The sequence below is a fragment of the Mercenaria mercenaria genome, chromosome 16 (genome assembly GCF_021730395.1).
Source record: "Mercenaria mercenaria strain notata chromosome 16, MADL_Memer_1, whole genome shotgun sequence".
Classification (NCBI taxonomy): Eukaryota; Metazoa; Mollusca; class Bivalvia; order Venerida; family Veneridae; genus Mercenaria; species Mercenaria mercenaria.
The window spans coordinates 56,172,019-56,196,853 of NC_069376.1; the positions used below are offsets into that span (position 1 = coordinate 56,172,019).

The window sequence follows — 24,835 nt, forward strand, 5'->3', positions numbered from 1 at the left end:
CGGAGGAATAATCTCCCTTGTATTACTGAACTCCGTATAACTTTTCATATAATTTGAAAACGAGTTTCAAATAAGGGCATTTGTAGAGACCACAAAGAATGACATCTCTTGCTTTAGGCAAGTACTTTTGAGCAGAGATATTTATTACTTTACCTTCCTTGCAATTACACAACTGAGGGTTTCAGACACAATATCATATTTTTACAACAAAGACGATTATGTTATTTTCATATATGTTTGATTTACCATTGAAGGACTGCTTCACTGTTTTTATCAGCTTATTTATGGTAAAATATTAATTCTTACTTACTGTGCTGGTTTGTTATATATCAGTACAGTTATTTTCAAGGGCAAGACCAAATTAGACTTCCAGTGGGGAACTCTTCTTTATAAAAAAATCTATAGCATTTTGGATAGAAGTGAAATATTGCTTTCATGCGTTTAAACAGTTATAGGATAGACACTCGTGCATTATCGCAAATATCATGACACTGGGTGAAATCTCGGGATTTCATCCGAAGGTATTAATCTCGGTCAAAGACCTTGATTAACATTTTCGCAGGAAAACCCTTGATTGCACCCAACGCCATGATATTTGCAATAACGCTCTCGTATCGGTCCTTTAACTATTATTAAGCCGAAAACAAATTGATATATCACTTAGGCACCTACTCTTTTATAGTGAAAATAATGCAGTTTTGCTTGTTTCAAAATGTCACATTTATGAACATGTGTTGTAATATCTGACAGGTAGTATCAGTTACTCTGTATTTCCTCTGCCTATAGACAATACTGTCCTGTTCATCTCAATAACCTTTTGAAATGTAGTAAGTTCACGACTTCATTTTTTAAAGTATGTATTAGGCCTATTTCACTTATATTATAGAAAATTTGTTTTATCATGTATTCTTTATTCTCTGATATTTATATCTATGACAGAATGTCATTTTTTGTCCAGTTAGCAGTTCAAACATCCAAACTTGTCATATATCTATTTATTTGTCGCTAACCAAAATATGCAATAAGTTACTCTGAGTCCAAGAATTCCCATAGTGGACGGTCTTAACGTCTTTAATCATGATGAGAGGATTGGCCTGATCTTTGTCTATAAATCTACACAGTGATACCAATTAAAACGTTAACTGTTTACAAAACTTTTCAAGCAAGACATATCACTTTGACATTAACTGTGGTCAATCGTTTGCAATCTACTGATTTGGGCCACGTCAATTATTGACCGGAAGTACTTCTATTTTGCCGCACAATTTCAACAAAGTGTATTTGAGGAATCAATTTTGTCTTAGTGCAATATATTTCAAGTCTGCCACATTTGCCAAACGACTGCACGTTGGTTTATTATAGGCTTTTATAGCTATCAAATGGATCTGTAAAATATTGAAATCTTTTGAGATGCATCTATATACAGCATAAAAATAGTTTTCAAGGAAAATTTCGTTGACTTCGGTGACATTTTGTTTCTTTTCCAGGGCTCAGAGTGCTGTAGCAAATATTCCATAAGTTTTCACCGTGTATCGCCAGAACAGCATTTTCTTTTCGAACATCTACTATAGGTTATAACACACACTTTTTTTCGCGCCATTTTTCTTTTTAGTGTCTGTATGCCTATATACAGAACGGAAGTGTATGGATTACAGGGAGATAACCAGGACATACATACGGTGTTTGATCCTCACTGCCTATTAGATTCGCCTTGTCGCCATAGTAAGGTCAGAGGGAAGTAACTAACGAGGCTTCTGATTGGTTGAAAAAGTATATGGTATTACGCGGTGTATATTTACCATAGGCGTAGGAGCAGGGGGGAGGGGGGGGGGCAGCGGGGGCCAGGCCCCCCCCCCAAGCTAGGAAGGGGGGGGGGGGCCAAACTGTAGTTTGGCCCCCCAATATGTTAGAAAAGAGATATAACTTGTAGTCTAATATAACATTTACTTAGCATTATATAATTCTTTTCAACCTGATTTCTGATTTGCATTTGGCCTTCCCTTGTATTCTGACTTGCCTCTTTCCGTAGTGTCAGTACTGAAATATGTACACGCCACGCCAAGGATTGTTTGATTACATTTTATAACGATGTTATATCACTGAGCGCAATCGCTACAGTTCCTGTTTGAGTGTCTGCAAAATCTATGTAGGCCTAACTATTAAGCCTGTTTACGCATGTAAACGTTATGTATTTTTTGTTTTTCATTGTCCATTCAAGGGAAATGATATTTCCACAACTTTATATCACAATTAGACAAATGCAGTGCTAATTAATTGTATGTCCAGGGCTTCAACAGAAGAATGTAAAACAAGAGCTGTCTCCATAGGATGACACATGCCCCCGATGGCACTTTGAATGAATAGTTATGGCCGATGTTAGAGTTTAGGACCTTTGACCTACGGAGCTGGGTCTTGCGCGCGACACGTCGTCTTGTCACACATTCATGCGTAGTTATTTTAGAATCCATGCATGAATGACAATGATATGGACTGGACACGCCCGTCAATGCACTATCATGAAAAATGACCTTTAATGTCTAAGTGTGACCTTGACCTTTGAGCTACGGATCTGGGTCTTGCGTGCGACACGTCGTCTTACTGTGGTACACATTCATGCCAAGTTATTTGAAAATCCATCCATCGATGACAAAGATATGGACCGGACACGCCCATCAATGCACTATCCTTTAACGTCTAAGTGTGACCTTGACCTTTGAGCTACAGACCTGGGTCTTGCGCGCGACACGTCGTCTTACTGTGGTACACATTCATGCCAAGTTATTTGAAAATCCATCCATCGATGACAAAGATATGGACCGGACACGCCCATCAATGCACTATCCTTTAATGTCTAAGTGTGACCTTGACCTTTGAGCTACGGGCCTGGGTCTTGCGCGCGACACGTCGTCTTACTGTGGTACACATTCATGCCAAGTTATTTGAAAATCCATCCATCGATGACAAAGATATGGACCGGACACGAAAATTGCGGACAGACTGACAGACCGACAGACTGACAGACGGTTCAAAAACTATATGCCTCCCTTCGGGGGCATAAAAATGGCACACTTAATTAGAACAATACATAATATGACTAATTAAGACAGTTCAGTGCCTAGTCATATGTGTATCATCAGAATAATTCAATGATTGCTAAAACATAGAGGCTTGAGGGGGCCTATGGCCCATTTGGCCCCTGAGGCTTTGTCATGAATAATGCAACGGGGATACCTTGCCGCCCATTTGGCCCCTGTACAAGGCTTTGAGGCTTTGTCATGAATAATGCACCAGGGATACCTTGCTGCCTGCCCCCCACCCCCCACACCCTCCACGCCGGCCGAAAAGGTTTGCCCCCCCCCCCCAAGTTAAACTCGCTCCTACGCCCATGTTTACAATGTAAAGTGATCTCCCATTGGTGTAAAATATCTTAGATGTGCTTGAAAACTACATGTATATTATTTCATAAATTAAAACTCTAATCCATGATTACTGGCTAAAATTATATGGAATGATGCATTTTTTTGTGAGAAATATGCGTGTTTTATCAGTAGAGCATTTTCATGATTTTTTTTTAAAAATCACTGTCGGACATGGGGTAACCGAGTTCAAAGAGAAAGAAGTGACCAAAAGTGACGGTTAACCTGTACATTTGTTGCAGTTTTTCGATAGTTCTTGGATAGTTCTTTCATCCTGAGTAGGTGGCATCAAAAGTTTAAATGTTAGGAAAGGCCCATGACCGGAAACATTACAATGTGGGCCTATGGAAATTCATTTAGTTCCATCTGACCAATGTTCACAAATTTCTGGGATCGTGTAATATTATTCTCACATATAAATTTATTGCATTCTGATTGATTGATATGTGTATTTATTTTCTTTTAAATAAGCTAAATTTCTGATCCAAGATGGCGTCTATGGTTGTACACACTGGTTGTATTTGAAAAGGAGGTCGTAAAGTAGTTCGAAGAAGCTGAACTAAGTCCTTTATTACTTGGCTGATGACTAATTTGAAACGTATTTGTGCCTATGCCAACTGGCATCCTCCGCTCTATCTCAACAGCAATATAAATTTAACAGGAGCTGTCGGAGGACAGCAACGCTCGACTATTCAACAACTAATTGAATGAATATTAAAGTCGAAAAGGGGCATAACTTTGTAAAATTGCAAAACAGGGCTATGGAACCTGTGCAGTGCATATCAGCTCAAGGCAATGGACAAGTGTGTGAAGTTTCAATCCATTCCCAATAGTGGGTACTGAGAGATCAGCTTACATACAAAACCTTAACATAACAAGAGGGCCATGATGACCCTGGATCGCTCACCTGAGTAATATGAGCTACATGTTTCAAATGTCAAACTGATGCTAAAATATTAAGAAAGTAGGCCAGTAGGTCACATTTATGGTCACTGAAAGTCAGTTTTAAGATTGGTGTGCTAAACTGTACATGTCTTAAAAATTTCAAGGCTGTATCTTAAAAATCAAGTAAGTAGGTCAGTAGGTCAAGGTTACAGTCAAGTGATCCTAATCGCTTGGGGTCATCAGGTAATTATAATTAAGTAGTCTAGAAAATATGATTTGATAATTTTCTGATATTTTTTCCTATATAACTCATATAAAATGTGACCCCCAGGGCGGGGCCTCTTTTCACCCCAGGTGCATAATTTGAATATTCTTGTTAGAGATCCACTAGGCAATGCTACATACCAAATATCAAAGGCCTAGGCCTTTAACTTTCAGACAAAAAGGTCTTTTTCCCTATATAAGTCTATGTTAAACTTGGCACCCCCAGGGCAGGGCCTTTTTTCACCCCAGGGACATAATTTGAACAATTTTGATAGAGAAACACTAGAAAAGGCAACACATTAAATATCAAAAGTCTAGTCTTGCAGTTTCAGGCAAGAAGATTTTTAAAGTTTTTTTTCCTATATAAGTCTATGTAAAACTTGAGACCCCACTGGGCAGGGCCTCTTTTCACCCAAGGGGTATAATTTGAACAATTTTGGTAGAGGACCACGAGGCAATGTTACATACAAAATATCAAAGGCCTAGGTCTTGTGGGTTTAGACAAGAAGATTTTTAAATTTTTTCCTATATAAGTCTATGTAAAACTTGTGACCCTCGGGGCGGGGTCTCTTTTCACTCCAGAGACACAATTTGAACAATCTTGATAGAGAACCATAAGATGATGTCACATGCCAAATATCAAGGCTCTACGCCTTGCAGTTTGGGACAAGAAGATTTTTATTTTTTTTTCATTTTGGCAACCAAAGTTCTGCATGGAATTCAATTATTTGAAATTTTTTTGAAAGGATGCCACCCAAGGAGCATTCCTGTGAAGTTTGGTGTAATTCTGCCCAGTGGTTTTCTAGAAGATTTTTTTAGAAAATGTTGATGGACGGACGACGGACACTGAGCGGACACAAAAGCTCACCATGAGTCTTTGGCTCAGGTGAGCTAAAAACTGCAAAGTCGAAAAAGGAACATAATTTTGTAAATTGCAAAGTAGAGTTATGGAACATGTGCACTGCATGTCAGATCAAGACAGTGAACAAGTGTGTTAAGTTTCAATGTTACATACAAAATCTTAACCGAAAACTGCTTAGTTGAAAAAGTGGCATATTTATGGAACATTTGCGCTGCATGTCAGATCATGACAGTGAACAAGTGTGTGAAGTATCAATCCATTCCCACAAGTGGGTACTGAGATACCGCCTTACATACAAAAACTTGACCAAATCGGGACACCGACGGACGCATGGGCGAGTCCAATAGCTATACCTATTCTTTGACTCGTCGAGCTAAAAATACAACACACAGCGTGTATGATATTACAAATTTATTAATTATATAAAAGTAAATGAATAACTGATACATAACAAATGCAACATACATACATAGTAACAAAATTCAACAAATATAAAACGTTAACAACTAACTTTTGTCATCTCAGTGGAATACGACACTTTGATCAAATCGGACCTGAGATTCACTGTGCTTTAGATTGCATCTGACCTTACACGACCCTGCATCAGCTATGGATGTATTATTCTATATATTCCATATGTTATCAATTAATATCATCTTTGCAAAGTTTATATGAATTTCCATGCACTGAATGGCTGACATGTACTTTTAAAGAAATCCATTATTATCTATGTATTTTTGTCTTCATTGTTTATTTGAAAACTTAACTTACACAATATTTTGAAACAGACATCTAAGGGGTATGAATAATCTTACTTCACTGATGAAATTTAACATGAAATGATATTATTCTTTAAGTAAGTATCCTGATGACCACATAGTATGTAATGTCTGTAACCGTTTTTAGAATACTACATGTATATCATTGATTTTCACGACAGAAGGAATTCGTATGACGTGTAGTGGGCTGACAGATCTTTGGTTTTTCTTTAATAGGCAGATACATTTCACAGGTTCTCGGGCCGACCTTTACTCTCGTATAGTGTCATACTGTTTCTTTGATTCTCGTGTGTAGCTTTATGAACTTGTAGTGTCCGTGACTGACAGAAACCTTTACCACAAACGGTACAAGTGAATGGCTTCGTCTTCGAGTGGATGAACCTGTAAATATACAAGAAGATTGTCCAGTTGCGCTTTTCGTGAAAAATACCCTTATTGCACGACAAACTGATAGGTCTTTTTCTTCACTTGCATTAATAAGGTGTCAGCTTTTTAACTCTTAGACCGTTTGTTCGATCTTTACATGCGCTCGACCATATCTCTCTACAAGGCATCAAGCAGCATTACTTTTTTCAGTTAAGAAGTGGTTACGACAGCGACCAAAAGGGGATACACCTAATCGTGTCAATTCTGATGTTGAGACTGAAACTTTAAAGCTGAGATTATTTCAAAAATGTAATTCCGCATTGAATGACTTTAATTCGGTCAAAGTTCTTAAACTTTTACTTCTGTTTAGAGATGAAGATTGTGTATTGTAAGTTAAACAATGTTGGGTTATCAACCAATCAGTAAAAATAATATAAAAAGATATGTTTATTTTTATTTTCGGGATAAAATTCGGATTTATAATGACCACTATTGGTCCAGCCATTCCACGAAACAGACAGATCTACTTAGAACAATTGAACTTTAGCATTATATCATACGGCGGCTAAATGCACATGACTGTCTCGTTCTTAATTGCAAATATGAGGCTAATTTATAGAACGTATATAATCATATCCTACTGGGATTTTTTTCCGTTAGATTGTCATACGTGATTTTCCTCAAGTCATGTGAAAGATGATATACATTTATTGTGAAAACGGCAATAGAAATTCCTATTTTCTTTTCTTTTTTGCGGTACCTCAAATAATTATGTACTTTAAGCCTTTTAAGTATATTACATATAGTAGTTTTAGTAACCACAAATTTTGGCTTTAATTTTTAATTATAATCCAATCTTGCGTCAACTTTAGATGATATAAATGAGCCGCGCCATGACAAAACCAACATAGTGGCTTTGCGACCAGCATGGCTCCAGACCAGCCTGCGCATCCGCGCAGTCTGGTCAGGATCCATGCTGTTCGCTAACAGTTTCTCCAATTCCAATAGGCTTTAAAAGCGAACAGCATGGATCCTGACCAGACTGCGCGGATGCGCAGGCTGGTCTGGATCCATGCTGGTCGCAAAGCCACTATGTTGGTTTTCCCGTGACACGGCTCAAATCTACATTAAAGAAACAACTCAATTGATAAAACAGATGGCGATATCACTGAAAGCCTTTATTAAAAGTGCGCCAAATTCTTTAAAAAATATGTTTTCGTAGATATAAAAGATTATCGTTTCTGAATCTACCAAAAGTACTAGTGTTGTTGTTTTTTTCTCTAATTTTTCAACCATGCAGATGGTTTATTTTACCGTGACGAGTCACAAATTTAACAATTTAACGGTCGCGCAGCACTGCCAGCTGAAAAGAGGTCACAATAATTACTTTACCTGTGATCTCTGAGATGATCTTGACGCCGGAAAGCCTTGCCGCAAATATCACATGGGAAGGGGCGTTCGTCTGTGTGTGTGCGTTCATGAATTAGCAGATTGTAGCTCTTGGTGAAATGTCGCCCACAGTACTTGCAGATGAACTGTTTCTTTGCTCTGAAAAATACATGGCAAATTCTATAATGATAAATATGTTAGTTATCTGTAAACGGTGGCAATTGTAGCCTACCGTTGCGTCCACAAAATCTGCAACAGTTAGGGCTGATTGCACCAAATAGGAAGTGACTATTCAGTGTTTATACATGTGAAGTAGTCCAAAATGTAGTTCCATGCTGTTGATGAAATCTGGTATAATAAATCATATGAGGATGTTGCAGTTATATTTTTGGCTTAGTTTTATTGCTTACTGTATGGAGAAAATACCTAGACCATTTTCATTGTGAATTTCCAGGTTTTAGTTTCATTCATTGAGAAAATGTCTACATACGCGTAAATTTTCCTTTACAAGTCTATCTAAACCATATGCCACCCGGGGCGGGGCCATTTTAACCTTTGAGGGATAATCTGAAAAATCTTGGTAGAGGACCACTAGATGATGCCATGTACAATATATCAAAACCCTAGGCCTTGTGGTTTTTGACAAGAAGATTTTCAATTTTTTTCCCTATATAAGTCTACATAAACCATGTGACCCAAGGGCAGGGCCATATTTGACCTAAAGGAGGATAATTTGAACAATCTTGGTAGAGGACCACTAGATGATGCTACACACCAAATATCAAAGCTCTAGACCCTGTGGTTTTGGAGAAGAAGATTTTCAAAAATGTTCCCTATATAAGTCTACATAAACCATGTGGCCCCCAGGGCAGTGCCATATTTGACCTTAGGGGGATAATTTGAACAATTTTGGTAGAGGGCCACTAGATGATGCTACATATCAAATATCAAAACCCAAGGTTCAGTGGTTTTGGACAAGAAGATTTTCAAAATGTTCCCTATATAAGTCTATGTAAACCGTGTGAACCCAAGAGCGGGGCCTTATTTGACCCTAGGGTGATAATTTGAACAATGCGGACGACGAACGGATGGCGCCGGACGGTGAGAGATCACAATAGCTCACCCTGAGCATTTTGTGCTCCGGTGAGCTAAAAAGCCGTAAAACCTTGAAAATTGATTTTGTCAAACTGAAAACTGGTATTGTTTTTCATGAGTTTAGGTTACTGGTAAAATTAAAGTGAAAGTTACACTTTCGGAACAGAACAGAACATATACTTTATTCATTTCAGAATAAGTCTGAATGGCTCTTATTCTATACAAACACATTTGATAGTATTATACAAGGTCAAAATATATCATTTACACACACAAATACAGTTTAAATTACAGAATGTTAAATTGCAATACATAAACAAAAAAATACAACATATCTATCTAATTTGTCAATCATATAAACCAATCTAGTAAATCAGTCTAACGAGGTGAACTATCATACTTTTACCTCATGGTATGATAACAGACAGTGACACTAAATTAGAATTAAAATGCTGACATTATGTTCTTACATGAAGCGTAACTGTTCTCATTTTCAACGCCTTTTCAATAAAACTACATAAATTTTTTAAGACTTTGTTATTTTCAGAGCTCAAAAGTTCCAACAGTTTAAACATGTTTGGTCTGATAAAATATTTTTTTGGTATATATTCCTTTCTAATATTTTTGTACTTATCACAACGCAGGATTAAATGATATTCATCTTCAATGTCACCGTTATTGCACATCTGACATTTTCTCTCTTGCCTTTCCAGCCTGTTTCTGCCATAGCGAGCTGTATTCGGAGTATAGAAAGTTTTCCAAAAAAACATGGAAACCTTATAGAGAAAGTATCTGTGCAGTGATCTGCTGTATGAAATAGTGGCTGTTTTGACTTACCGTTTATGTCGCCTGGTTTTCGTACTATCGGTTGAAAGTTGGACAGACTGTTGAATTCTGCTATAAGAACTGTACGGAACAGATAGGGAACTCAGCATGGTATTAAGTCTGCAAATAAAACATTTTTTGCATGTATGTATACTAGATTTATAGCAGGCTTCTATCTTCTTTACATATACGATACTAGTATATAAATTAAAGCATATTTCACGTTTCACGAAAATAATATTGATCTGACTGCCACAATTTGAATGTTTTTTTTCACATAATAAAAAGTTTATTCTTTTGAATATTAGTATATATTTTTAAATATTAGTATATATTTACATGTCGACTTTTTGCATGATTAAAGAAAACAATTCAACTAATAAATGGACTTAGACATTCTGTCTCTGTATTGATTTGTTTTACCTTATTCTTTCCTGGATGAAGGAGGCCACGTGACTCACGATTTGAGCATCATGTGACTTGTTCTCGTCTGCTTCTTCCAAATCTCGTGAGACTGCTTCGGCAAGGTGCGCAAAGTCAAAGCGAGGTTTCTTTTCATCTGTAAGGGACAAAATTCTCAAAGTTACTCGACCATAATTTCATTTACATATTACACTAATCTTCTTTCTGTGAAATGGTATTTATATAATCTCCTATTCTAAAATAAAACATGTTCTTTGTACATGTTCTTCGTACATCTATTTTTATACATGTTGTATTACTTATTCTATCGCAAAAATGGTTAAAAATACCAAGAAATGAAGAGAGCCATTTCCCAGTGATACACGAGGATAGAAATTAAGGATTAGAAATTAAGTATTAGACATTTTTTTCTTCAGCCAAGATTTTTATTCATTAGCACCATGATATGCAAAATAACTCCATCGCACTGTTTTTACAAAAGGAAAAATATCAAGATATACGGGGGTGGGAGAGGGGTGAGGGGTTAGGGGAAGAGGAGGTATTGCAAATTTAGCCTTAAAGGCGTACGCTAGAATTCCCTGTATATGAAACGAGCGAAAATTTTCCCAATAACAGAATTTCTTTAAACTTTGGATATTGAAGGACAATCATCTAAGAAACAAAAAAATGCAAGGGCAGATAACTCTTTTTCGATACCGGTGACCTATGATTTTTATTGCATTTTTTTGTTTCTTAGATGATTGTTGTTCAATATCCAAAGTTTGAAGAAATTCTGTTATTGGGAAAATTTTCGCACCAAATTCTAGCATACGTCCTTAAATAGTTTGTTTTTTTAATTAATTCTATTTCACCTTTTCTCAGTCATGTATGAGGCTTTCTATATGTAACATACACAGAGAAATTTATAAAAATTTAAATGCCAGATGATTTTCAAATGTATTAAAAAAAAATTCCTTTCAATTCTTCAGCGGCTTTACAAAGCCATCACTGGTAAACGGTTAGTGACCAGCAGAATACTTTAATTAAACAGAGAAAATGCTGGTATATGATCTAAATTAGTTTAAAAAATTAACTAAAAAAGAGAGATGAATTTACGCAAGTCCTAGCGTGAGTTAATAATTATCATCAATAGAAATATCGCCGATGCATTTATAGTGTGTTCATGGTGTTGTAATTAATGTTCCTTATTCCTTATTTACCTCTCATCATGGTACATAATTTGAGCCGCACCATGAGAAAACCAACACAGTGCGTTTGCGACTAGCATAGATCCAGACCAGCCTGCGCGTCCGCGCAGTCTGGTCAGGATCCATGCTGTTCGCTAATGGTTTCTCTAATTGCAATAGGCTTTGAAAACGATCAACATGGATCCTGACCAGACCGCGCGGATGCGCAGGCTGGTCTCGATCCATGCTGGTCGCAAACACACTATGTTGGTTTTCTCATGGCGCGGCTCATATGTATAAAACACATTTATAGCGAGACATGCAGTAAAAGAACAGGCTGTTTTTTTTTTCTCTACAATAAAATAAACTTAAACTTAATACTTGTATATATTTAACGATAAACATTGGAACAAAATGTTTTCCTTGTTTGTAATCCACTGACTCATTTTTTTTTATATTCGTTAATAAGAATATAACTTCTTCCTGTTATGAAGATAATGCGCAGCGCAAACATTTTCACTGGCGATGAATTATTATGCGTTTTGCGCATCACGAAGAGAAATCAGATTGAGAAATCAGATTTTTAAAAAATGTTATGGCTATTTGTTGCGTTTTGTGAGATTCAGTTCATTACAAAATACACATTGTCTGTCACAGAAAAGGCTGTGCGCTTTTATCTCGAAAACTTCAGCGCGAGTGTTTCTTTTTACGTGACACATTACTCATATCATATATATATACATTGTCCGTTCATTTTTAAAGCAAGTGGTCTTTTTTTTTAATTTTTTTTTTTTTTGGATTTGATACTCCCAAACCAAAATAGAATGACAGAATGATATCAATACAAAAACTGTTGCATTATATTTGCCAGAATTTAACCTTGAAATTATGTTTATCCGAAACTCATTAGAAAGGAACGTTTGTAAAATTATTATAACCTCGCTTTGCCTATTTTGACTGTGCAACAAAGATAGAGTTCGGAAGTTGTTCACTATTTGAAAACCTGCCTTTCGTTTCAGATTGTTAGTTTAAACAGTATTTTTTTTTTGTTAGTCAACATATCATCAGTCGTACTGACACAAATGCAGTTATGGTGAGGAAACAATTACAAAATAACTTATTTGAGACAGATTATGAAAGAAAATATGAAACAGAATAAAAACTCTTAAATGTTAAATATTCAAATGTCTAACTTGTGCACATGTTAAACTAGAAATTCGCTTTTTAAATACTTTGATAGTAAGGGCAATAACAAAGTTTTATAAAAATAAAAAGTGATGAAACATACATTTCCAACAGGGGTCTAACCCTTTGCAACGGGTTTTCTTGTTCATTGAATAAATCTCTAACAGAATATATGAACACTGTAAAATGAAGCCAAAGTTTTTTAAAGTAATTTATTCACAAATCTACCTTTTCATTTTCTTTTTATTAAATTCTTAGTTGAACATTTCGATTTTTTTAGTTTTATTAATGCAGAAAATGAACAAAATGAAACTTTGATAGAGTGCCGCTAATAAAAAATTCCACGGATTCAGAATGCTTAAAATGAAAGCAACTGGTTAGTCAGTTAAACAGCTCGGAAAGTACATGTTGTTTTAAATAATAAAAGACTTAACATACCGGACTTTTCTGTTTTCGGACTGAAGACCGAATCGGATGAGGAGTCGAGCACAGCACTCTGGTTGCAATCAGAGCCCGGCGAGTGCGGTGAACAAGGCAAAGATGACTTCCGGTAGCGTTCAGGCGTCGACTCGTGATCGGTCCCGTGACTAGCACAATGCTGAAGGTGTTGGAGGTGGGCGAAGTGTGCCTGCGTTGCGTTGAAATAAATGTTGTTGAGGGAGACTGTGTAAGGCAGGGTGAAATTCCGAACTGCTGTCTGTGCCAGGCTAAATTCCGTCGTTGTCGTTGCTGGGAAGTATGGATGCATAAAAGCCGTCGGGATCGTCGGGTAAAGCGGCAGCGGTCTAGAAGGAAATGCTAGTGGAGAGCTCGCCATTTTTTGGTAATATCTGAAAATATAAGATAAATCACTTAATTAAAAAAATTCCCAATACCCATCGTGTCTTTTATCACCTGACTGACACATACACACATACACGCGCATATTCGCATTTGATGAAGACAAAAATATATTAATTAAAAATATTTACGGTTACTTTATAAAATGAAATGAAATGCGTTATTTCATTTGATAAAGAAAGTTTATGTTTCGATGTTTAACTAATAATGATATTATTTACGGTGTTCATTTTTTTTTTGTATATGACAGGCACATATACATGTTGTTACCTCAAATTTCCAGTGTACAGTTTTCGTACAAGTTAAGACTTTTCATGATAAAAAAACAACTGATTTTTTAAAAAAGAAATAATACCTCTAAAATTTATCCAAAAGGTTGTCTCCAAAAATAATGAAGTCCTTTCTTTGCTTTAATTTTTAAAAGTAGAACTAAAAATAAATATAACACAGTGTTCATCTACATTTCCTAGTGTTGTTTTCCTTGTCAAAGTTAAGTGTCTGGTATAACTAGAAGAGGATACTTGTAAGTATTATATATGATTCAGATAAACTTTTATATAAACGAATCGCAGTAGACAAAAACGGCATTGACAAAAGTGATGTCATGTGACCTCCTGTGGAGGCGGAGTCTAGACACCAAATTTGCATAATATATGCATCACCGTCCGAATAACAATGCCATTGCATATTATCAGTGACAAAAGGAATTTACACGAATATACATACTTGACTCTTGCGCAACTGTAATAAAACAAAGATTTTACCTATAATTCCACTTATTCTAAATCCCGTTTATTCTAGCGAGATAATTGTATTGCTCCGCGTTTTATCTGTATCAAAGGTCACCGTGTATATTTAATTAGTGAACTTAATGATTGAATTAACAAATAATTGTTACAACTGTTAAGAATCCTTTATTTGATAAACATTCGTAGCGCTTCTTCTCTATGTACAAAAGTTATCATTTCTTTTTTGTCGGTGACGCCTTATCTGATGGAAACTTAAGGTAGATTAACACTTTCGCACTTTTTTGTCGAAAATGTAAGTAACGGCAATTTTTAAGGTAACACCTGTTTAACAGTCTGTTTTTAATGTCTTGTAAATGGTAGTGTTGTATATTGACCAACGAATCTTCCGCACTTTTTTATTCATGAAATGAATTGGTCGATGAAACAGTCATCTCTCAGAACAACTTCCACACAACCTCAACATACAAAAAGTCGGTCACAAGAAAAAAAATACAGGCAGAAATATTTTGTTTGGTCAGTCCTTTTGTCATATGAAAAAAACGTGTCGTGAAATTTAACGACAATACAACGCGGACGACTTCGCGGCAAAAAAACCCCAACAAACTACGGTACATTCCATTTTTCATAAAAGAATGTAATATTATTTCGCTGGAACATAATTAACAACGAATGAAAGAAGTATAATTATGCAATAATGAGGACGCATGTAAACCTTTCTCCGATACCAAACACCTGTCTGCGTAAGGAAAAGTAATTTTATATAAAAAAGAAAGAAAAGAAAAATGCAACAATCTAAAAAGTTCAGCTTTTGCAGTCCTCGGGAGCAGAACAGCAATAGGTACGTTTACTACAGACATCTTTGTGCTCCATTTTATAACATGATGTCATATGAATCAACAATGGTATTCCATATCGAGAAGAGAACCACGAAAGCTTTTTGGGTGCTTACTCAGTGGAGGAAACCCAACACTTTTCCTGAGTGTACAATGAAACAATAGCGTTTATCTTGTAAAAATCATATGCAATTTTTTCATTTTGTCACAACGTCAAGTGGACATGATTATTTTTCCTTATTTGATATAGATAGTTTTGCAGATAAGTCTAAAAAGATAAGAATAATCGGATTGCTTCCTTTCTTCATTGTCAAACTCTTCAGAAAGGAGGAAAGACGCTCTTCACTTCACAATTAGTCCAACTCATAAATAAAAGACCGTCTATTTAAAAATCAAATTAATGAAATGGATGTAGAAGATTAGATCACTCTATGAATCATATTCTCATTTTTTATAAACCAAGGGATTTACATTTGTCCAAAATTATAAGCTGAAAAATAACTATCAAGTAACTGACATTATAATGTTTATTTTTTTAAGGTAGTAGACTTATAATGAGAGTTGGCAACATCCGTGCGATTACGTATTCTCGTATGACAATTCGGGATTATTCGGACGTAAATATTGTTCATCGCGCATGTCTGAAAAAAAAAAAAAACAACAACGGAGAATGCCAGAATACGTTATTTGTCGATTGTCACTACGGGTCCACTACTTTAAACTGAAGTATTTTGTCTATTTTTTTTTTTGTTATATCATACTTAAAAAATATTAACTTTTATTATACTTAATATTTTAAGGTGGCGTAGAAGTGATTTGTTTCAACTTTACTTCCATTTAAGAGGATATACACCCCCGCCCCCTGCCAATTCACAAGAGAAAACGATAGAATTGTGTGACAAAGTTCCCTAAAAAATGAGTAATGCAAACGTTGAGCATGCGGAGTAGGGGTCACCCCTAGTTATCAAAACAAAACTGATAATGGTAAAACATTTTATTCCCTTTAATGAATAGTTCTGTTTTATTTTTTCTGTGTAGAGATCTCAAAAATCAAAGATAAAACCTTTAAAATATTTAGCGGAATAAAATAGAACATTATACAAATGTATACCACTTTGAAAAGGCTGCAGTTACAGCTTTTTTGAGGACCTGGATGCAAGATATCGAGTCCTTGTTAGCACCTATACCTTCTTTTTTTTTCAATTTTTGATAGCCATAACTTATTTAAAACGATGACATATGTATGGAGTATTTACATGAATTACAAAATTTCAAAAATCAGAAAACCGGATATTGTTCTGTCCTTGTCAAAAAAATGTAAGAAATATACATGCATGAAAAGAAATCAAAACAACACACTGTATTCAAATTGTTTCACGGATCTTCTCTTGCTTACAGGTATACTACATAACACGGAGCCGCCAATTGCAACTGTCGCGTGCGATGGTCACTTTTGTTCTGTTTGCAGCAATTCAGACCGAGTCGCAAAACACACCTTCAGCGATATTCTGTGACACCCGAGTTATAAATAATCACCATTCAGTGTAATAATTGAACTAATTTCATCACTTTTTCCCCTTTTTTCATACCGAATCAAAATCTGTTTGAAAGAACATGTAGCCAATTTGATACTTTTTTGGTTGCTGTTTTTTTTGTTTTTTGTTGTCGTTGTTTTCTTCTTCAGAAAATGTTCAGCATCCGCATATATCCGCAGCGCTTTCTGACAAAATCTCAAAAAGCTAATAAAACTAAGTGGGTACCCGTAATAAATATATATTTTGATATAAACATAATGAACAACTTAAATTACAAGATATTTTGAAAGCCAAAAAAAAGTTTATATTTTGTTGAGTTAGTTTCTCCTAACCGCTCTTCCCGTATTAGTTTCGAATATTAGATCACATCTTCTGAGGTGTCGTCGGCAGAAATTTACTTGTCTTGATACATCATGTCATCAATCAGAGTAACAACGGAATACCTGATCGGTAGAACAGGCTTCTTGTATGCAGGAATAATAAGGTACAGTGAGGTTAGCTAAGATTCTCTCCCCGAACGGCATCCCATGTCTATAAAGGTCTTCATGAAGGCAGACAAATTAGTACTTAAAAATGTTCATGCGTTCCTTATTTTATCACAAAGTATTTTCCGTCCGTACAAAAAGTGTAAAAAATAAATAGATAAATAAAGCGCGTTTTATTTTTTTTTCTTAGTAATAATATGCATATTTTCTTCTACGAAATGACAGTCGAGGTTAAGGTATCAAAATTGAATGAATAAATCATGCACATTACAAAATTGTTTCGTGTTCTTCCATGATTATTTACAGAAATAAGTAATCATTTTTATGATATACAGAAATAATTTTCTGAAATATTTAGCACTGAGCCGGGAGTCTGACCAAGCTTCTTTATCAGACAAAACCCACCCGGTAAGTTTTTCAGGGAGGACAATGGGAAAAGATGTTGTCAAGGGATTTTGGAGTCACTTATCTTATTTGAAACTCATCGTAACTTCCAACAGAGATGTACATAAATAGCAAAGGTGTTAGTCAAGGTAGTAATTTCTCTCCTATCTCATTCTGTGTAACAGCTAATCGTACACAAATACAATAAATACTACAAATATAGATTCTCTTATCAGAATAATTGTTTTATCAAATCCTTTATTTATTCTAATAAGTAGGTGATAAGTCGGGGTTCTTCGGTAACGACTTGATAGCCGTATAAATACGCAAGAGTCAATAGTTGATTGAATTAGAAAGTGTTTAGATATCCAGTCAATTGAGGCTTTTCAAAGAGGTGAAAATCTAATTGTTGTAAATTGGCTATCTAAGTAACGATACCCATTGAATGATCATTGATAAACACGCGCGTGCGATCGGCGGCGTCTTTTATGTTCAATTTCGGTAAATTTCTGATAAATTTTCCTATCGGTGTTATCTTTAGTCAGTAAAGATCAACGGTAAAGGGAAGTAATTCAGTATCGCTGGAATCAAGGAAATTTTCACCGTGTATAGGGAAATAAATCAGTCTTCCACTTAGAATTTTCTTCAGCTTACAAGTCTGTCGGATGTTGTTAAAATGATAAAAGAATATTACTTTTAAGAAAACACTTCATATATATTATTAGATCACTTATTGCGATGTTAAAGAGGGAAAAATACTAAGAGACACCTTCCTCTACAGAATATCACAAAGTAATAAATCTGTATGATGTAAGATGCTATTTTAGGAGTGTGATAAGGCTCAAGAAGAAAGATGCTCTGAAACCTCCACTCCGCTGAAATTTTGCTTATATTTTTTTAAGCCGTACAGACTTTCTTTCAAGTAATACTTATGACTTGTAATTGGTGCACTTTTTTAAAAATGTACATGTGCTGAAACATTTTCAGCACTTTGCCTGGAGAAATACGTTAGACAAACTCTAAAACATTAGCATAACATCTGATATCTTGTACAGAATAGATCATGGACAGCTGAAGTGAAAATTATGATGGACAAAATATATAACAACTTTTGAAGAAAGTCTTCCAACTCTTTTTGAAAATGTCAGAATATATTATGAATGGTCTATGAGATACAGATTTACAAAATTTAAATTCACCTGAGGAGGAGATGTCAAAACACTTTACTTGAACCTTAATTTATTCTGTTTTCTACTTGTTGTACTGTATGACTACCGCTCTTAATACATTTTCTACACATTTTACAGTTTACAGAAATCTGTACTAAATATTAAAACGATCTGCCAAAACCTTAATTAATCACTTCAGTTTTACATTCTATTATAACAATTATACCGTCAAATGAATATAATTCCTAAATTTGAAGCAGAAGACACTTATTTTAAGTCATTGTGAACCACTGTTGTGTACGCACCCCCTTCCCCACTCCCCCTAAATTAGTGAATATTGGTTTAAAGTCTATAGCAGTATCCCACTGTAATGGTTATCTAACATCGCATCTATCCTGCTGTCGCATCTTATTTTATTTCATTTTTTTCTGACATTCGTAGACACTGTATAAATAAGGCATTGTGATGAATTTGAAAACACCGTTTTATATCTTTTATTTGCTTATCGTTATCTCGAATATTGTTTCACTTATAATAAAACACAGAGCGTTTTGTTAGAGAAAATATAACAAAATACTATTAGATATATGATCTGATATCCCACCGTAAGACGTTTATCCCTCCATGCTCATTTCTTAAATGAAACCTTTCAAATTTAGGCGGAAAAAAAAGAAAGAAAAAAAAGAAGGTTATGTTTAGTAAAGGGAGTATTTTACCGCCTTTAAAAAGCAAATATTTTTTTTGTTGATAAAATGGATTGAGTATTTCGATTAAAAAAATGATGCATACTACGCCAAATATACGCTTAAATACAATAAAAATCCACGAAGAACCCAGTTTTACATACATACAATTGTTCATTATTCTAAAAATGACAGCCTGAAAAAAATAACGATAAGTTATCCTTAGAGTCGGGCAAAATAAATAAATAAATAAATAAATAAATAAATAAGCGAATTTTCTGTCTCGACTTCAATATATAAATAAATACATACCTTTTCAATATCAACGAATTTTCTGTCTCGACTTCAATATATAAATAAATAAATACCTTTTCAATATCAGCGAATTTTCTGTCTCGACTTCAATATATAACACAAGCAGTAGATCACATACAACGTAGAAATGTAACATATACAGAAGCTACTTTAAAGGAACCCCTTTTTTATCATTAAAGAAGTCGCACCTGGTAATCACCTGTATGAGGTAGGGGACTTCACACCTTTGATGTGACACCCCGCTGCTGGCAGGACCTTGTGTATTAGAAATACACCATCAATCGCTGACATTTAGGGGTGTCTCTGACACATTGTTTTTATAGAACAGCAATAAAGCAATCAGATATGTTTTTACAAGAAGATTACATTCATTCCCCTCTTTTCACTTATCCCCACCAATAGGCGAAGGGAGAGAGCGCGTGCTGTGGTCCAGTGGTAACACTATATGACAACACTAACAGGGGTCGCGAGTTTTAACACCAGCTCCTCCAACTAAAAATTACTAACACTGGGATGAGAGTCCCGTTAGTGGGTGCGCATTTTTAAAACACAGGATATTCAGAAAAAGTACATCGTATATAAGAACTATAATTTACCATAACCCAAAATTGATTACTCTTTTAATTATTTCCCTTAGATTCTACTTCATCTATTGAACTTTTATCAATAACAAAACTTCAAAGGATTTTGTTAAAACTTCAAATATTGAAAGAAGATGTTCAGAGGAAGTGCAAGGTCTATAACTCTAACATTCTTTTTAAAAATCTCATCTCCCTTTACTAAGTTCAAAAACCTAAACCCTCAAATTCACAGTGAAAATAGTCCGGGTTTTTTTCTAAATGCACTGAATTATCAATAATATAACTACCACAGTCTTGCATGATTCATTATGCCATATATCATAACAACATGGTCCACCTTGGAGCAGTAACTTCCTTTCTATTGTAAACAGTTCTAAAAAAATAACTTTGCCTTGCTTACTTTTCGAATTGTCTCCCTTTACCTAATTTGTTCGTAAATTCATCTGATTATACTTCCAAAAGGATAAAAATAATTTTGTGATAACTTCCTGCAATAGCTAACGGTATTTAGTGTACAAAAACCATATGTCTGCCTTACTTGATTTTTAATTCTCTTCAGTAAATATACCTGAACGAGCGTTGCGAAGAACAATTTAAGGAACTGCAGTATGTATATACCATAACTTGCTTCGTTTCTGCTTCAAACTAATAACATATGATTCACTATCATAAAATATTTCCTCTTTTTTCACCTTTTACATGAAACGTTTGCAACGGCTTTTGAACCGAGTTGTCTTTGAATTCGGACGTATTTGCTTTTTTTTTTTTTTTTTAATGATACCTATAAGGTGGGTGTGTGTCGTGGGTGTGTGTGTGTGTGTGTGTGTTGGGGGGGGGGGGGGGGGGGGGTTCCCCGAGGATTTTCTCTTTTGTCAAATTTAGCTTTGGGGATTTGTCGGTGTTATGTTTTGCTCCAATTTAAGTAGGGGTTTTTAGTCGTATACAGGAATTGGATACTTAATTCATATTTTAACGAGTTAACAATACTCCATTATTCAATACAGAAAGAAGTTGATAAGATATTAACTTGTTTAAAAATGTAATCGATGACAAAAATCTAATCTAACTTTTAAAATTATAGTTCGCAGAAAATGTAATACTGGTGAGGGAAATTTTAAATGATAGTAGATATATTAAGGTTAATGCTCCTTCATCTGATAAAATGTTACGATCTTATCAACAAGTGTTTTAAACAATAGAATCACGTGACATGATGTTTTGTTTACAAGTACTCGTAGGCTGTTATAAAATATCGTTGTTTCTTTTCCTTCGGGTTATTTTGTCAAAATATGTAAATCCTAAGTAGGGGACAGATCATGATATTCATCATCATCATCACCGCCGCCATCACCATCATCAACATCGTCCGTCATTGTCGTCGTCGTCATCATCATAGTCATCATCACCGTAATTATCATCATCATTAGCAGCAGCAATTACAACAACACAGCACACTCACCACCACCACACCACCATAACCACCAGCAGAAGCAAGAAAAACAGCATCATCAGCAGCAACAACAGCAACAACAATAACAAAACCATCATTATCATCATAATCATCATAATCATCATCTTCAACGTCTTATCATCATTGCCATGGTAGTCTCCGCCACCACGAAGAATAAAAAAGAAGAACCGCAACAACAACGATATGTCTGACCAAAAAAACAGATCTGAAGTACCAACATCAGAAACAGCACAGCTAGCAGAAGTAGAATGGACCCGAGAGCAGTAGTTACAGCAGCAACAGTATCAGCAACATCAGTAAAACTTCAATGAAACTAGTGCATAAAGCGTTCTGCTAGGCAAACAGTTGACAGGAAACAAGAATAAAAAGCGAGGCCTAACTATGAAGTAATATTCACGCGGAAAGTGAATAATACAAGCGTGCGTGTTTCACACAGAAGTCATAACGATAGGGAAATACGGAAAAATAATATTCAATTGATAGACTAATAAAAGTATATTAAACACGATACACTAGTGGAGTAGTACTGTTGCATTAAAAAGTCATCTCCCTTTGAATTCGTTTAGAACCTCTGTGAAGCTTTTTTTTTCTAAAAAGAAAATGAGAAAAAAAAGCACAAACAACTAATGATTTTGCAGCCGGTGAATCTTTTATTTTTGAATCGTTCGAGACATTTTCTAATCAAAATTTGTTGTTGATTTTCTTTAAAAGATACTTAAGAACTATAAAATCAAACAGAGTTGGAACGCTCCTAAGAATATTCAGTGAAATCAGGGTAAATCTCAGGATAATCTTGTTTACTGATGAAGACGCTTTTTTACTTTCTACGTTGATCTGGATAAAACGTGATTATTTATGTCTTTAAAACTCTGAAACGTCGGTTCCATCATTTAAAATCATTCTGGATTATAATTTATACCTGAAACTGTGTAAAACTGGTCTTTAGGACATAATATTTACATATGAAGTTTTTACTTTCATTTTGTATGATCCTCAAAAGGAAAGGCACCAATTTTACGATAACGCCGCTTAGTGATAACGTGACGTCCGCGTGTTGCCAGGGAGAACGTTCCTTACACGAAGCCTCAGTTGTTCTGTCTGGTGGACAGAATGGCCATGAAGCAGATTCTTATGTCCAATGTTACGAAATACGTGCACTTTATAAAAAAAAACAACAGACATATAAACCAATGGGAGGGAAACAGAATGTAAATATAAGAAAAAAAAATCGGAGTATATGCGAAATTAACGACAGAATATGGTCAACATTTGAAATGTTGTCGGCAAGGTAAAATCGTTACTTGACCAGACACGGAATTTTTAAATTACATAAAAGGATAATACTTCAACTGACTGGTCGTCAAAATGAAAACTGACAGCCTTGTAGCTTCAACAAAGATATCCTGATAACTTGTGTCCAGGGTGTAAGTAAATGGCAATGGTTTATGTCTTGGTCTCGGGAGCTTTTGAAATAATAAAATCTTCAAGTGCTTTTACAAATTCTAGTACTGGCCTTCACTTTTTTATTGCACAAGTCACTATTACTCTTAACAATTTGATATTTCGACGCACTACCCGAGACTGCTTAAGGGATAACGTCAGTAATTATGTTTCGAAAAAAGGTCCAAAGGTTACATGTCGGTTTTTTTTCATGCAGAAAGGTTGCCTAAGGTGTTAGAACGCATACTGTCTGAAACACGAAGGTGTGTTTTATGTGTATAAGCTAAAGTCAGCTAATACGCGACTCTTTTAGGATTGTGGTTCTCCAGTCCTTGCACTATTCAACCATTTTTTTTCTGATTTTTCAACAATATGAGATAGGAAATTTGCTATAATCAGCGATAGGAAAAAGTGACGTTTTTTTTTTAAAAAATGTGTAAATCAATTCCGAACTGGTCTTCCTGTAAGGATTTTATTTAGTGACCTTTTACCTAAACAGTTTTCTAACTTGAACGTCTATATATTAGTACTTTTGATATGGTAATAATCTAAAAAAAAAAAAAAAAAAAAAAAAAACCACCACTCCCGCCGTATTCAACTTACATGTACCTGTCTGAACATGTTTGCATGAAGTTTATAATAAGTCTTCCTCGTGCATTTTTTTTCACTAATCGAATGAAAATACTTAGTTAAACTGTTTGTGATTTTAAGACAAGGTATGGAAGGTATGAATAAAATCCATGAAAAATCTGTATGCACCATCTGTGGTGCCGGTTGTGCATGTGCATATAGCAAAGACATTTTCACAGCGAAAATGTGAATAAAATACATTAAAGGTTCAACTTTTTCTACTTAAACGGTATAAATTGAAGCAAATACTTTTTCGAATTCGCCTGAAAAGGATTCTTGACCCGCACGCAGCGCCTCAAAGACAGGATTTTAATTTCAAGGTGTATTGTTTATGCAATTAAACATTTGAACAAAACTTTTAAAACAGTTACTTCCTACTTTCTGTTCTGATATTTCTTTTCAGATTCTCATGTGGGAATGATGCTCATGCCTTACTCCTATGGTTGGTATATTTTATGTAAAAAATTCGCATCAATTTACCTTAAAATAGCAGCGCAAAATGTCCATTATTTGCGACAATATATAACAAAATGAAAATGTGTTTTGTGTAGATAAAACTCTATTCCAAGAACACTTGACACCAAATTAATACATAGGTCACATATCATGGCTAAAAACAAAACAAGACTCACCCTATGTCCAAATTTAAGCTGCAAATGGACCCTTTTGCGTGTCCGTGCGTTCAAATTAGATCCGAAAATGATAGAAAAGTCCGTGTCGCACCTATTTCTTAGCTCCTGTTTTCGAACTATGACAGTTTTAAACTTCAAATATTGAAAAATTATCACTTCAATAAAAAAATGGTGGACGATTAGGCATTCACAATCTTAATGAATTAATATCGTCCCAGCTTACACTGCGCATGCGCACAGATTAAAAAACAACTACTCAACTAATTGTCACAGGACTTTTGGAAAACGAATAAGCAAATGATAAAGTTACTGCGATGTAGGTTTTAAGTACGTCTTACAAAATGATTGAATATCTTTTGATCAAAATAATTATGAGACAATGGTATTGTATTATAATGTATCATATGACAAATTTCTTAACGACTTTAAGGCA

General features: G+C 35.0%; 1 protein-coding gene across 2 annotated transcripts; it reads right to left on the reverse strand.

The window, feature by feature from the left end:
- Positions 1–5,823: 5,823 nt before the first annotated feature.
- On the reverse strand, positions 5,824–24,583 carry LOC123541246 (protein odd-skipped-related 2-like). Of its 2 annotated transcripts, none has more exons than XM_053527158.1 (6): positions 24,403–24,583; positions 13,094–13,485; positions 10,305–10,440; positions 9,894–10,001; positions 7,965–8,120; positions 5,824–6,587 (listed from the first exon to the last, which is right to left on the reverse strand). In XM_053527158.1, the coding sequence occupies exons 2-6, from the start codon at positions 13,470–13,472 to the stop codon at positions 6,434–6,436; spliced, it is 933 nt and encodes a 310-aa protein (XP_053383133.1). In that variant the 5' UTR covers positions 13,473–13,485; positions 24,403–24,583; the 3' UTR covers positions 5,824–6,433. The 2 variants fall into 2 exon arrangements, with proteins under 2 accessions (XP_053383133.1, XP_053383134.1); XM_053527159.1 differs by lacking the exon at positions 24,403–24,583 and adding an exon at positions 13,851–14,004.
- Positions 24,584–24,835: the final 252 nt, after the last annotated feature.